Below are 12,602 nucleotides of genomic sequence, written 5' to 3' on the forward strand. Positions count from 1 at the left end.
ACGGTGGTAAGAGGAAGAGAGCAGCTGAGAGGCAATAATAATCCAAAATGCTTCTGGGAACACAGCAGGAACAGCTGTCAAAAGATCAACATTTTAATCAACAAACCTTGTACACAAGAGGATTCCCACTAAGGGAGTACATGTATTCTTGCTTTTACCACAGCTTCTACCACCTGGGCTTTTAAGGCCCAGGACAGCCTCTCTTTTTCAAGCTTCCCTCTGCAAGTATATCCAGGGAGGGTGGCTTTCCAGAATTTGTCACAGACAGGAGCAACAGTCCCTGCTGCACACACTGATGTTGAAAGCTCTGTGTCTCCTCCGCTCCCCTCTCACATTCGCCTGGCTTTCCGTGGGCGGCAGCCATTGTGTGGAACCGGGGTGTTGTCAGTGATGGAGATGACCTCCAAACCTCCCATAGTCAAACCCCTGATGGCAGCCTGGAAGAACAAGACGGCAAATGACATGCTGTTATCAACACAACAAATAGCACAGAAGGAAAAAAATCTCAGGGGAAAATAGTTTGGCTCCCCATCCAAAAACCAACTTCTTCCAACGATTCTACTTTGTAATTTTCTTAAAAATTAGTCTGTACCAGATAACCCAGTTTAAACCGATCTGTTCCAGTCCTTCTGGCAGCATTCCCATCAATTTTCCTACTTTAGTTGGAAGAAGTCATAAATACAGCTTTTATTCTGCCCCTAAAGTGATAGTACTCTAAAATTCTAATGATTCTAAAATTTCATTACTAGGCACTTGAGTGATGAATTCTTTAAATCACCTTCAGAATAACGAAGTTAATAGATGTAGTCACGTGATTAACCTGAATTTTAAAAAAAATGTGGGTGATGCTTGAGAAAGAAAAATATGAAAAGAAACTCTGACACCTACTTTGCGTCCTGGTCCAAGTCCTTTCACCATGACTCGTACGTGCAATACACCCTTCCCACGTGCTTTCTGCAGAAAGAACAACTGGTTAGTGTTCTCTTCGATATTACTGCTGCTCATACTCCTCTGGAGTCTTTCACTCCCTTTTAAGCCACTATCATAGTATTCTTTAAGTAAAAATAAAGGGTAGGTAGTGATGGATACAGAAGACAAGTACGGGGATTATTGCACAAAGACACGAGGGGAGAAGGAGGCCTGGATATAGCCATGGCAGTTTCAAGACAACTTCTGTGCTAAGCTGTCAGCTCTGCATGCAAGGCTTTAAGATCAAACTATCTGCGACCTAAAGCCACAGCAGAAAATGACATATCCATGGATACGTGACCGAACTGGCAAGGGACTAACAAGGACTAACTCAAAGCTGTTTTCCCTTCTTTAATGCAGCAACTTCTCTCCTGTGATCAGTGGACTCCTTCTAGAGGGTAAATGAGAAAAGCAGGCAAGCTTTGTATTTGCGGTGCAGGAGTCCACACCTTCAGTGCAAAAATTCTAGCGGCTTGCAAATTGAAAATGAAAAACACCTGCTGTAAAGCATAGCCGTGCTGCCACCATGTGGATGGAGCTCCTCTGGGTCTCTTGATTTCTGTGTTCTGGTGCAATTAATGTACTAACAACTTTAACAGTGACAGAATAAATCTGGCCAAGCACAGCTATGCAGCTATTACGAGGCTCCGATGAGCACAGATTAATAGTGAAGATGTTCTTCTATTCCTCTGAGTCAACCGTAATAACCTGTTGGCTGGTAGCAGCACCAAAACACCTCTGACGTGAAAGGCTGGAGCGAGTTCCACCTAATTCAGGATAAGGATTTGCAGTTTAAACTTGCCTCATTCTGCTGTAATGAGGACTGTGACGCAGCCAGCCTCATATTCTCCTGCCACCTGGACACCCGCATGTTTTTTTAGAAACAATTACAGTAAACTATGCAGCTAGAAACTACTTGTGCAAGGACATCACCTTCTCTGACAGGAACTGCTGGCAGCAGCTCAGTTCTGTAACAGAGAGCAAATATAAAACATTCAGCCAATAATTACACCTGCTTCTCAGGCCCCTACAGTGCAAAAATTGAACCACTGCTGATTCAGGGGCCACATTTCCAAAACGGCTAAGATGCTCACTTGGAAAAAAGAAGCTATGCAAGCTGGTGCTCGAAAAGGACAGGTTCCAAGTTACATTCCCCAATCACCCCACACACAGCTAAGCTCACCCTCTGGGCATTTCCAACTGCTGTTTCAAACATGCTTTGTCTGTATGAAGATGTGCAGTTGTGCTGGTTTTGGCTGGGGTAGTTAATTTTCTTCACAGTACCTGGTATGGGATGGTTTTAGATTTGTGCTGGCAACGGTGTTGATAACACAGGGCTGTTCTAGTTACTGCTGAGCAGTGCCTGCACAGAGTCAAGGCCTTTTCTGCTCCTCACCCACCAGTGAGTAGGCTGAGGGGCACAAGGAGATGGGAGGGGACACAGCCAGGACAGCTGACCCCAGCTGGCCAAAGGGACATCCCATGCCATACGACATCATGCACAGCACATAACGCTGGGGGACAAGGAGGGGGACACTTGGGAGTGATGGCATTTGTCTTCCAAAGTAACCATGATGCATGATGGGGCCCTGCTTTCCTGGAGATGGCTGAACACCTGCTTGCTGATGGGAAGTGATGAATGAATTCCTTGTTTTGCTTTGCTTGCATATGTGGCTTTTGCTTCACTTGTTAAACTGTCTTTATCTCAACCCACAACTTTTCTCACTGTCACTCTTTTGATTCCCACCCCCATCCTGCTGATGGGGCGTGAATAAGCAGCTGTGTGGTGCTTAGTTGCCGGCTGGGGATAAACCACGACGGCAGCGCGTCAGATGAAGCTAAGGAAACTGTCAGCAAACAGCGGTGTGCTGCCTTGAGTGCTAAGGAACAGAATTCTGCCTGCGAGCAAGGCATGTACCCAGGTAGTGAGGGGAGGCAGTCAGTGCTCCCCTCTGCAAGGGTGAGAATCATCAGCGCAGACTCACCACCGCTGCTGCCATGGCTGCGGTCTGTGCTGCGATGGCAGTTCCCTTCTTGGCATTCTGGAAGCCTTCTGTGCCACAGGATGTACGGGCAAACGGCCTGTTGTCAAAGCTGACCACTTGGATGTGGGTGCTACAGAAAGACAGAGGCAAAAGAAAGAAGCAAGCTAGAACAAAGCTTTATTCTCCAGTATCTTCTTGCTCACCTTACTGGCATGGCTTGCCACAGGACTCCTGTCTCCAAGCCACCCTAACTCAGCACTCCCTTTTGAGGTATCCCACTTACACAAACCTGCTGCAGAGACCTCCCAGCAGTGACCTTCCAGTCACCCTACAGAATCTGAGCAAGGTGGCAAAACCTTTCTGGATAAGGTTTACTTAATCCAGGTACACCTCAGATACTGCTTAACCCTTTTAGACCCACCTCTCACTGTGAGCATTTCACCTTTTCTGTTTTTTAAAAAAATTGCACAAAGCATTTCTAGAACTTGGAAGAGCTTTTAATAAACAGTAAAATAACACACTGGGGATCACTAATGAAACACAACCATGTCTCACAGAGAATACGACAGTTTTTTTCAACAGCTGTACAGCAATAGCATTAGAATGGAGGGCTAGAAGTAACCTGCCATTAGAGCTGTTGGCATCTAGTGATTCATACCAGAATGTAGTCAAGAACTGTAATAACAATTTTACTGCTGTTGAAGATGCTATAAGGACAGTTATGCTTCCTGAACAGCACTAAGGTTTGAATTCAGTATTATTATCTTCCCAGTCATGACCACCACTCCCCTGGCTTTTTTTTTTCCTTCGAGCCTTTTGATCAAAATGATGACTGGCCAAAGCCTGGGTATGTTACAAGGTTTTATTTTGCATGAGAGCAGGAATAGAACAGCTTATTTGCTTACTTGTTGTACGTAGCTTTGATGTGAGCTATTGGGATCTCTTCATAGATCTTTCCATCCCATCTCATGGAGCTCCTCTGCAGGATTAAAGGGCTGAGAAGCAAAACAAGAGATATCAAGCACTGTTTAATTTTTGCAGTTTTATTTCATACTGGGAAAGAAAGAAGGGATCGAGTCTCCAAAAAGCTGTGCTTGTGATTGACACATTTCCCGTCCATCCTCGGCTGAAAAACTACTGAAGGCGACAAAACCTGCCAGCGAGAGAAAACCAGCAGGGCCCTCCGGGCTCGGCCTGGCCGTCTCACCTCGGGTCGGTCGCGCTCTGGTTCTCCGCCCCCTTCGCGGCCGCCGCCTCCGCAAGGTCCTGCAGGTGCTGGGGGCCGGTACGCAGGCCGCGGCACAGCGTGGCAGTACGGCCCCTGCGGGAAAGAAACCGTATCCGAGCATGAGGGCATCGGGGCCTGCCCCAGGCGCCGGCTGTGGGGGAGGACGAGCCGCGGGCTCCGGGGAGGGGGAAAAGGGGTTAGGCCCAGCGGGGCCTCCTCTGCCGGCCGCTGCGGCGGAACGGGAAAGCCCCAACGGTCAGCCCCGAGCGAGGGGATCCCCGCCACACCGCGGCCCGCTCTCGCCGCTCACCCCCAGGCCGCCCCCAGCAGCCGTTGCCAGGCGACTGCCATCGCCGCGCTCATGGCGGCTCCCGTAGCCTGCCCGCCGAGGCGCCGCAAGGCACGGCGGGAGCGGGGAGCAAAGGTGGCGGCGCGCACCGCGGTGCATTGTGGGTCGCGCCGCAGCGTGATGGCGGCGCCCGCTCAGCGAGCGGTCGGTTGGGGTCGGTGGCTTTGTACCGCTGCGGCGCCGCGGCCGTGGCGCCTCTTCGGGGCGATGTGTCTGCTGCGGCTGCCCCGCATCACGCAGCCTCTCGAGAAGGAGGAGGAAGAGATGGCGGCTCTCATGGAACAGGTAGAGGGGGGGTGCTGGGGGTCTGCAGAGGGGAAAATGGCCGCCTCGGGCCTGGAGGGGAGAGCACCCCGCAGGGCTGGCAGCCGCGGCCTGTCCCTGGTGGTGCCTGAGGCTCTGGAGTGACAGGCCACGGAGTGGAAGGAGATGATGGCCCTGCACAGCCAGTCTGGGGGCACCATGGGTCATGTCGCTCCCCGCCGTGAAGCGTTACTGAGTGCTCTGTGTGTAATTTGCTGCCTGCACCAGGTATCATGGGTCGTGGTAGTGCTCCCGTGGTCTTCCTCGATGCTGTTGATGTCCCTGTTAGAGGCTCCTGCTGCGAGCAGGGAGGCCCTGCTCAGTCTCAGGGAAACTTGCATCATCTTGCGTTTGCAGAGGTAGAAGTAATTTAATTCTGTTTGTCAAGTCCAGCCCATATTGCTGGTGGTTTAAGAATTCTCTGTGCTGCCCTTGTAGATAGAGCTGGAGAAAAGCCACTATTCAGATCATGAAATTCGCAAGCTGAAAGAGGAGGAACTGCTTAGGAGAAGAAAGGAAAGTACGTATGATGATGATGATGATGAAGCACCTGGCAAAACAATTATTATGGCTCAAGACTTGGAGGACAAGTGGGAACAGAAGTTACTGCAATTTAAAGCTGCTTCACGGATAACAGGTACAGGCTGTGGTTTGTGTGTTTGTGGTGAATACCCTGATTATTGGCCAAACACAGCTGAGTGGAATTCAGTAGAGGAAAAACATTTGCTGAGTCTTTTCTTGTTTTAAAGAGTCTTCACTCTGTGGCAGTACTGTTAGCACATGAGAAATTAACTGGTTGACAAGGAAATCAGTGTTCCTGTACTGCAAAGTGGTGTGTTTTCAACCTTACCAGAGTAACATGGTGAAAATGGATGTTGTTTCCAGGAAAGAGAAATGTTTGGTTGCTTTGTTCCCATGCTCCACCTAGTGCTTTTGTTGATTTTTGTCAAGGTAGAGATCCAGGCTGCTTGCTATAAATTCCTTCTGGAAATGAAACAGAGTACAGTCTAGCAGTGGTTTATAGAGTGACTGAGAGCACTGTCCAGACTTTTTTGACGTTGTCTGTGTTTGTGTATTATTGCTGGAAGAGTGTGAGATACAGAGGGTTGATGAATCAGGGGGATTAGAGCCGTGCTGCCAGGAGGCTGTTTCCAACATGTGTTGGTTTTTGGCAGATGCTGATAAAAACAACAATCGAAAGTCGTTGAACAGGAAGCTGGACAGTAACCTGATGCTTCTGGTGAAACAGAAAATTGGTAACCAGGAACTGTGGCTCCTGCCTCAAGTGGAATGGCAACCTGGAGAGACCCTGCGAAGCACAGCTGAGCGAGCCATGGCTACATTTTTGGGTGTGTAGTTTATCCTGTGCCTGGCCCTCCCCCCTCTTTGTCCCAGGGTTTTCTTCCTGTGCCCTATCTGAGGGATACCTGCCATCTGCTGTAGTGAAATCGCCTCCCATTTTCTGGGAAAAGGCATTTCATGGCAAAGGGACAGAGCTCAATGAAGTGGGCTTTCCAGCAAGAGTTGTGGTCCTGGGTGATTGGTTCTGTAACTGTGTACTGTTGCAGAGTGACTGCAGCATGCAGAAGGCTGACGGGGCTGGCAGGCTGTGAGTTGGGATCTCTGGCTGACAGCAGCTGCAGCGCTGGGTCTGGCCCTCGTGGTCTGCTGCTGGAGCATTGCCAGATGCCCCATGAATTGTCTTGGCTTGCTCCAGGTGCATGGCTTCTCTTTTGTGGCAGATGGGTCATGGCAAACCAGTGTGTCCTTGCTTTTCACTGTGGGTTGGCAAAACTTGATATCCTCTGCCTTCCTCCCTCACTCTGAGAGGACTAGCTGGACTCCAGACAAGTTCTTTTTTCATGAGAAAAGGCTTACAGTTGGCAGTATTTCTGCGAAGAGGAAGGAAGTCAGTCTGAACCAGATATATAGAGTGGTTTATGTTGCCTTTTTGTTACTACAGGAGAGCAGTCACTGTTGTTCTGTGTTCTTATGTCTTGTTTTTTCTTTTGCATTGCTGCCTCTTGCAGGAGATCACATTGAAGCCAAAGTCCTGGGGAACGCACCATATGGGATTTACAAGTATAAATTCCCCAGGGCCATCAGGACTGAGAATAATGTGGGAGCCAAAGTATTCTTCTTCAAAGCCTTCCTCCAAAGCACTGATCTGTCCCAGGCAGAGCTGAAGGGAGATTACCTGTGGGTCACAAAGGATGAGCTGGGAGATTACTTGAAGTCAGAATACCTGAAAAAAGTCAATCGATTCGTTCTGGACTTCTAAGCGATAGGCTGTGCTCCAGCAGATGGGGAAGATGTGGGACGTGACTCCAGGGAGGAGCACAGCTGCTGCATTGCATGGTCCGTGTGTATGGGATGGTGACTTGGGCTCTGGAGGATAATTTGCCTTTGCCTTATTTCCCACTTCTCTTCACCAGGCCTGCACTGAATAAATATTAAAACTTATACTTGGAAGTGAAGCTCTCCTGAGAGAGTTCTTTGCTCTTCTTGAATCCTCCTCCTCCACCTCTTCTGGAAATGCATGTTGTGATCTTTTCCTCTCCCAAGTGTGTGATTCCCTGGGGCTGTGGTACCCAGGAGGCTCGCTTTCCCCACCAGACTCCTGTCATAGTTTTAAGCTCAAATGGTTTCTTCTGTGCAATGGCTAATGCTTGTCGCTGGTACCTGCTCTTTAATAAGAACAGCACTGAAGGGTTATCTGTGTGTCCAGGTGGGAACAAACCATCCTGGACACAAGGCTGGGCAAGGTGGGCTTCTGGGGACATGGAAGCTGGAATATTCACAGCTTAATGTTTAATTTGTGGTGGAGCTGCCTCTGGCCTAGAGTCTGTGATACATGGTGGCTGTGGAGCAGCTCTCTCTTTAGATGGGTGCTGCTTTTCTGCCTGCACTGCCTTCCTCTTGAGCCTCAAGCTATAGCAACAGATACTGAGGGAGGGTGACACTTGAGCAGCAGCTCTCTGTCTGGGCTGGCAGGCTAATATTTCCTGGTGGGGGAAGGCTGCTCTAGCATTGCGGCCTCCTGGGAGCAGCCTCAAAAGTGGCTCTGGGCAGTTCTCAGCTCCTATTCCTGGTGCATTAGGTCAGCACTGCAAACCCAGCCCAGCCGGGTCTGCCACAGGTAGCCTGGCCCTAGTTGTGCGATTTCTTTATTAGAAGATCTATCCTGGGCTTATACGGTGCTGTCTCACCTCTCTGGGGCAAATTCTATTTCTTTGGGGGTTTTTTTTTCTGGTTGTAAATGTAGCTGGTAGTCAGAGCGTGGGCACGGTGCTGGCTGGACCTTGCAGAGAATCAGCAGCCTTCTTTAGTGGCAGGGGGAGAGGGAGGAAATAGCTGTCGTTAATCATCGGGAGAGAGTTCAGCCTCCAGAGGTGGAACTGGAGATTGCTATATGTATTTTATCAATCCTTTGGGAGCTGTTGAGCTGCAGGCCTCAAATTAAAGCTATCCTTAATCACTCCACAAGCCATTGGGGTGGGGGGGGGTAGCACAGCAGCCTTCCATTTTCTAATGCTGGGCAGTTTGGGAGCTGCAGGCTTGCCATAAATTACCAGCAAAACAAAACTTGGGTTCTTGAAGCATCCTCGCAGGCCTGGCAAGGGGGCTGTGTCTGCCGCAGGGAGCACTTGCAAAGAGGAAATAAAGGCGGAGCAGAATACATGGCTGAAAAATTGCAGATTTTTTTGGCTGCTGTCTGAGGTCAGCACTGCTGAATGGGGGACTCTTGCCTTCTCCAGCACTGAAAGCTCCTGCAGAGGGAGAGGTGAGTCCTTCCCTCAGCTGTGCCCCACCAGCCTGGGGGGTCATTGGTGCAGTCAGCTCAGGATTAGGCTTTTCTCTGCTGCATTGTTTCAGGCTGTCCCTGGCTCTGTGGGTACAAGCTTAGGGCGTGCCCTTTGCCAAGGTCTCTGCCCAGTTTCCAGTGCTGAAGGTAGGTTTTGTGTTGCTGGAACAAAACTTTTCAAAGCATACAAAATGCTGTTTAATCAGTGTTTGCTTATTCTTAAAACCAGGAGCACAAAAGAGGGAAAAGGCTTTACTGAAAGCTTGCTGATCTTCAGACCCAGGCAGTTTTTGCCCTCTGGCTTACTCAAGCTCCAAGTCTTTGGGCATTCTTTGCTAAGAGAGGTGTAGCTCCCTTCAGCAGTGGAAAGATCAGAATCAAGAGCCTCCTTAATTTTTTTTTTTTCCTTGGGCTCAGGCCTTTGTTCTTACAAGTAGCAGGTGTTTGAGAAGCTTGATCTTTTCTGGAAGCTGAAATCATTGCTTTCTGATCACCTAAAACAAATTGCTGCTCACAGCCTACATAGGAACAGCACTTTTCTTGTTTTCTGTTACTTTTCCTGCAGCTGATTTTATTTAAAAACTCTCAGCCAGCTGCTGCAAACAATCCCAGATCCTGCAGCTCGGGTGCTTTTGCTCAGTTCTGCTGTGTGGCCTGTTCTCCTCTTCTCTGGCCTTGGTGAGAGGGAAGGCAGAAAGATATGCAGGTTTCCTAGCAGAGAGGATGGTTTGTATCTTCTCATTTCCTCCCTACTCCAAGAGGTACCACAGTACATGACTGAGGCTGTTCTTTTCCGTTGAGGGCTTGGTGGCTGCCGGCTGTCTTTCCACTTGGTGCAAACTTAGGCCCATACTTGCAGAGTTGCAGAGGTCTGATCAGGTGGGCTGGTGGGATATATTTTACTAGTAACTACTGGCAGATAGTACAAAGCCTTAAAACCTTTTCTGAGAGAGCTTTTCTCTCTCCTGGAACAGAAGAAGCTGTTGAGTTGTGGCTGGGAGAGAGCTGCTGCAGCGTGCCTCCTGTGGTCCAGCACAAAGAGCAGGGGAAGCCTTTCACTTGTGTTGAGCATGAAACACAAAACTCCCCTTGCAGATGGAGACGAGCTGCATGAGCTTTTGCCTGGATGTTGAGGGAGTCTGCAGCTTGTTTGCACCCAGAGCCTGGAGGGCTTTTCTCATCTTGGCAAAGGCCACCTCATGTGAGATCTCTCTACCAGAACCTGAAGCTGCAGCAAGTACCTGGGAAAGCACTGAGTTTGCTGTGGCTCTTAAGTGCAAGGCACAGTCAGATCAATCGAAGAGCTTTCCTGTGAAGTGTGCACAGGAGAGAGGTGTTTTGGAAAGGACCTGTGAGTCCTCGCTTTGAGAGCAGCAACGTGGGGCTCATCTAAGAAGTCCAACGTAAGAGCAGTGCTGCGGCTGCCGGGGCTGGTGTCTGAGCATTATCTGACTGCGCACTTCGGGGAGGAAGCTGGAGAGCAGTCAGACTGTGGAGACTTTCTGCTCCTCAAAGCTGCTTTCCGCACAGGGCACTTCCATTCCTGAGGATGATACACAAAAGCCAGATCTTCCCCCCCCTCCAACAGGGAAGTAGGTGTATTAAGATGATCTTTACTTGGTGCAATGCAGTCCAGCGGGTGTTGCTATAAAGCCTCCAGCAGTAGAAGCAAATGTTAAGGATCAGTTGCAGTCTAAACCACCAGTGTCTAAGCCGTTGCTTAAGCTACCATGTTAAAAAGAGAGATGAAGGTTTTCTTTGTGACAAATTGATGCTACCACTTCCCTCCAGTGAAGGGGAGATAACAAGTCCTAATAAAACCACTTTTCAGCTTCACAGATACAGCTTTCCTCTACTTTCCCTAAGAAGTATCTTCCCTAGCTGATATCCCTCCCTGTCTGCGGGCTTTTTGGGGATTGGTGCTCTCTAAGCAGAGCCCTGCTCGTGCGCTTTGTGATATGCTGTGAACTGTTCAGACCCATGTGCTTTCTCACATAATAGGAAGCTGCTGTTTGTTGCTCATCCTGGCTGGCTCCAAGCAACCAAAGGCTTAAGCATTTGGAAGGTAAATACACACAGAGCCAGGAGAGGCCACCACTTTCTGCTCTCTGAAAACCTGTAGGAGGAGAGATGCTATTGCTCCTAAATACAGCCGTGAGCTTGTTAGAGCACGGAGAGCTGCTCGAGTGCTGGGAGCCACCCTGCAGCTTCCCTCCTGCTGGGCCAAGGGGTGAGCTGGCTCGGGGAGGGTAGGAGTTCAGCTATCTCGGCTGGGGCAGCCTGTGGAGTCACTCCTTGTCCTGGAGGATAAGGCATCTCCAGGAGCATCAGTCACTTTCCTTCTGTTCTGTTCAAGCTCTTGTGTTTGTATTGGAAAGGATCTGTCTCTTTGGAGGGAGTTTTTCTAGTAGCACCTGGGGTTTCTGCAAGTGCGGCCTGTTCCTGCTGTGCTCAGCTGCCTGCAGGGGATGCAGTGTGGGGTGATCTGCTCACAGCAGCCCAGAGACCCAGCAGAAAATGACATGGAAAATCAGGATTGAGGTCAGCGGTGATATGAGTGGATGAGGTCCCATCCTTTTGTTTCGAGGACACCTTTTTCCTCCCTTTTCTTGTGAAATCGCCCCTGTGTTTTGACATAACCAGAGCATTGGAAGAATGCAGAATACATCAGGCAGAAGGCAAGGTTTGAGTGAATCTCTGCGAAGGTAAGAATGGATATAGACGAAAGAGAGCTACTGGGAACTTGGACTCAGGGTAAAATTGCTCCAGAAGCTTTGCTGATAATACCCAATCCTCAAACAACACCAGGCCCTCAAAAAGCAAAGCCAGGAATTTGTGAGGCGAGTACAAAATGCTGACAGCAGGAAGATTCTTCGGGTAGTTCTAGGTACAGCTTTGCTGTGAAGGCTACGTTTCCCTAACAGATCTTGCTGGGGCTATAAAATCCTTTGGCAGGACTTCACAGGCAATGCTTGGAGACCCAGTGGCATTTCTTAATTGAAATACAAAGGGTTATTCAGCAACGTTAAAATGAAGCTTCTTCAAAACCTAGGCAAGGCAATAAACCTTTATGCAGCATATACAAGGTTTTAGGACTCACCACCACGGCCTAGTCCAGAAGCAGGACAGCATGTGAGCAGGAGCCGGCCCGTTACCTGGCTACCATGAACATCCAATCTCATAATTAACTGAGGCGAAAGTTTAGGAAAAGATTTTACAGCTAACAATTTGCGGCTTAAGCTGTTCTCTGCTGGAGATGAAGGTGAAGGCGGATGTCAGAGGCAGGTGACCTTGTGTCGAAGGGCTGCTCTGTGCAGAGGGAAGCTGGGGATGTCAGGCACGAGGCACGGGCCAGTGCTGCTGCTGGGAGGACGGTGAGTGATGTCAGGGGTGAGTATGTGTGCTGCTGGCCTGCTCCCACCGTGTGCTGCTTGCCTGCTTTCTGCTCACTCTCATCTATCAAAGTAATTATGCCCATTACATTTCTCCTTTCAGGTTTTACCCTCCCAAATGTTATTCCACAGCATTAAACCTGTGGGGGAAGTGAATTATTGGGGAAAGTAACTAGATATAATCCAGGTTTAATGGGCACATAGAAAAAGCACACTGGGTTGGGAGGGTGGCTCAGCCAGCGTCCTGCTTCTGCAGGCAAATAGAAATTTATCATGATGTGTGTATATATCTAGCTTCGTGATCTGTGAGCTCTTAATAATTGGTTTGGTGACCTGCCGGCAGTGTTCTCTCTCTGTAGAGCTTTCCTCAGTCCCCAGTTAATATAATGGGTCACAAATCCCATTTGCTTTTGAATTCTGAGTAATCCTTTTGTTAATGTCGCCTATTGCTTTTCTGGAAGCATTGGAGGAAATCAGAGCCATGTGCTAATCAGTAAATCTGGTTCCTCGTGTTTGTAAGCTGGTGCCCTGCCTGCCTTTTCCAAATGATCAGTGCAGCCCATTTGTGTCA

The 12,602-nt window shown here is 49.2% G+C and overlaps 2 protein-coding genes across 2 annotated transcripts; one reads left to right on the plus strand and one right to left on the minus strand.

Moving 5' to 3' along the window:
• Positions 1–77: 77 nt before the first annotated feature.
• Positions 78–4,626, minus strand: MRPS11 (mitochondrial ribosomal protein S11). The gene is made up of 6 exons (XM_055812200.1): positions 4,493–4,626; positions 4,162–4,275; positions 3,860–3,949; positions 2,955–3,084; positions 889–954; positions 78–437 (listed from the first exon to the last, which is right to left on the minus strand). The coding sequence occupies exons 1-6, from the start codon at positions 4,543–4,545 to the stop codon at positions 330–332; spliced, it is 561 nt and encodes a 186-aa protein (XP_055668175.1). The 5' UTR covers positions 4,546–4,626; the 3' UTR covers positions 78–329.
• On the plus strand, positions 4,544–7,306 carry MRPL46 (mitochondrial ribosomal protein L46). Its single transcript, XM_005242417.3, has 4 exons — positions 4,544–4,816; positions 5,273–5,471; positions 6,010–6,183; positions 6,865–7,306. Exons 1-4 carry the CDS (start codon positions 4,544–4,546, stop codon positions 7,113–7,115), a joined length of 897 nt encoding a protein of 298 aa, XP_005242474.3. The 3' UTR covers positions 7,116–7,306.
• The last annotated feature ends 5,296 nt before the right edge of the window (positions 7,307–12,602 follow it).

Source organism: Falco peregrinus, chromosome 1 (assembly GCF_023634155.1).
Source record: "Falco peregrinus isolate bFalPer1 chromosome 1, bFalPer1.pri, whole genome shotgun sequence".
Taxonomy (NCBI): Eukaryota; Metazoa; Chordata; class Aves; order Falconiformes; family Falconidae; genus Falco; species Falco peregrinus.

What these genes read in the sequence shown, in the direction of transcription:
- MRPL46 (XM_005242417.3), top strand. Translation starts at nt 4,544, where the DNA reads ATGGCGGCTCCCGTAGCCTGCCCGCCGAGGCGCCGCAAGGCACGGCGG. An exon ending in TGGCGGCTCTCATGGAACAG is followed by an intron (nt 4,817 to 5,272) that starts GTAGAGGGGGGG and finishes CTGCCCTTGTAG; the next exon opens with ATAGAGCTGGAGAAAAGCCA. An exon ending in AGCCATGGCTACATTTTTGG is followed by an intron (nt 6,184 to 6,864) that starts GTGTGTAGTTTA and finishes TGCCTCTTGCAG; the next exon opens with GAGATCACATTGAAGCCAAA.
- MRPS11 (XM_055812200.1), bottom strand. Translation starts at nt 4,545, where the DNA reads ATGAGCGCGGCGATGGCAGTCGCCTGGCAACGGCTGCTGGGGGCGGCC. An exon ending in CAGAGCGCGACCGACCCGAG is followed by an intron (nt 3,950 to 4,161) that starts GTGAGACGGCCA and finishes TTTGCTTCTCAG; the next exon opens with CCCTTTAATCCTGCAGAGGA. An exon ending in CAGCCATGGCAGCAGCGGTG is followed by an intron (nt 955 to 2,954) that starts GTGAGTCTGCGC and finishes TTCTTTCTGCAG; the next exon opens with AAAGCACGTGGGAAGGGTGT.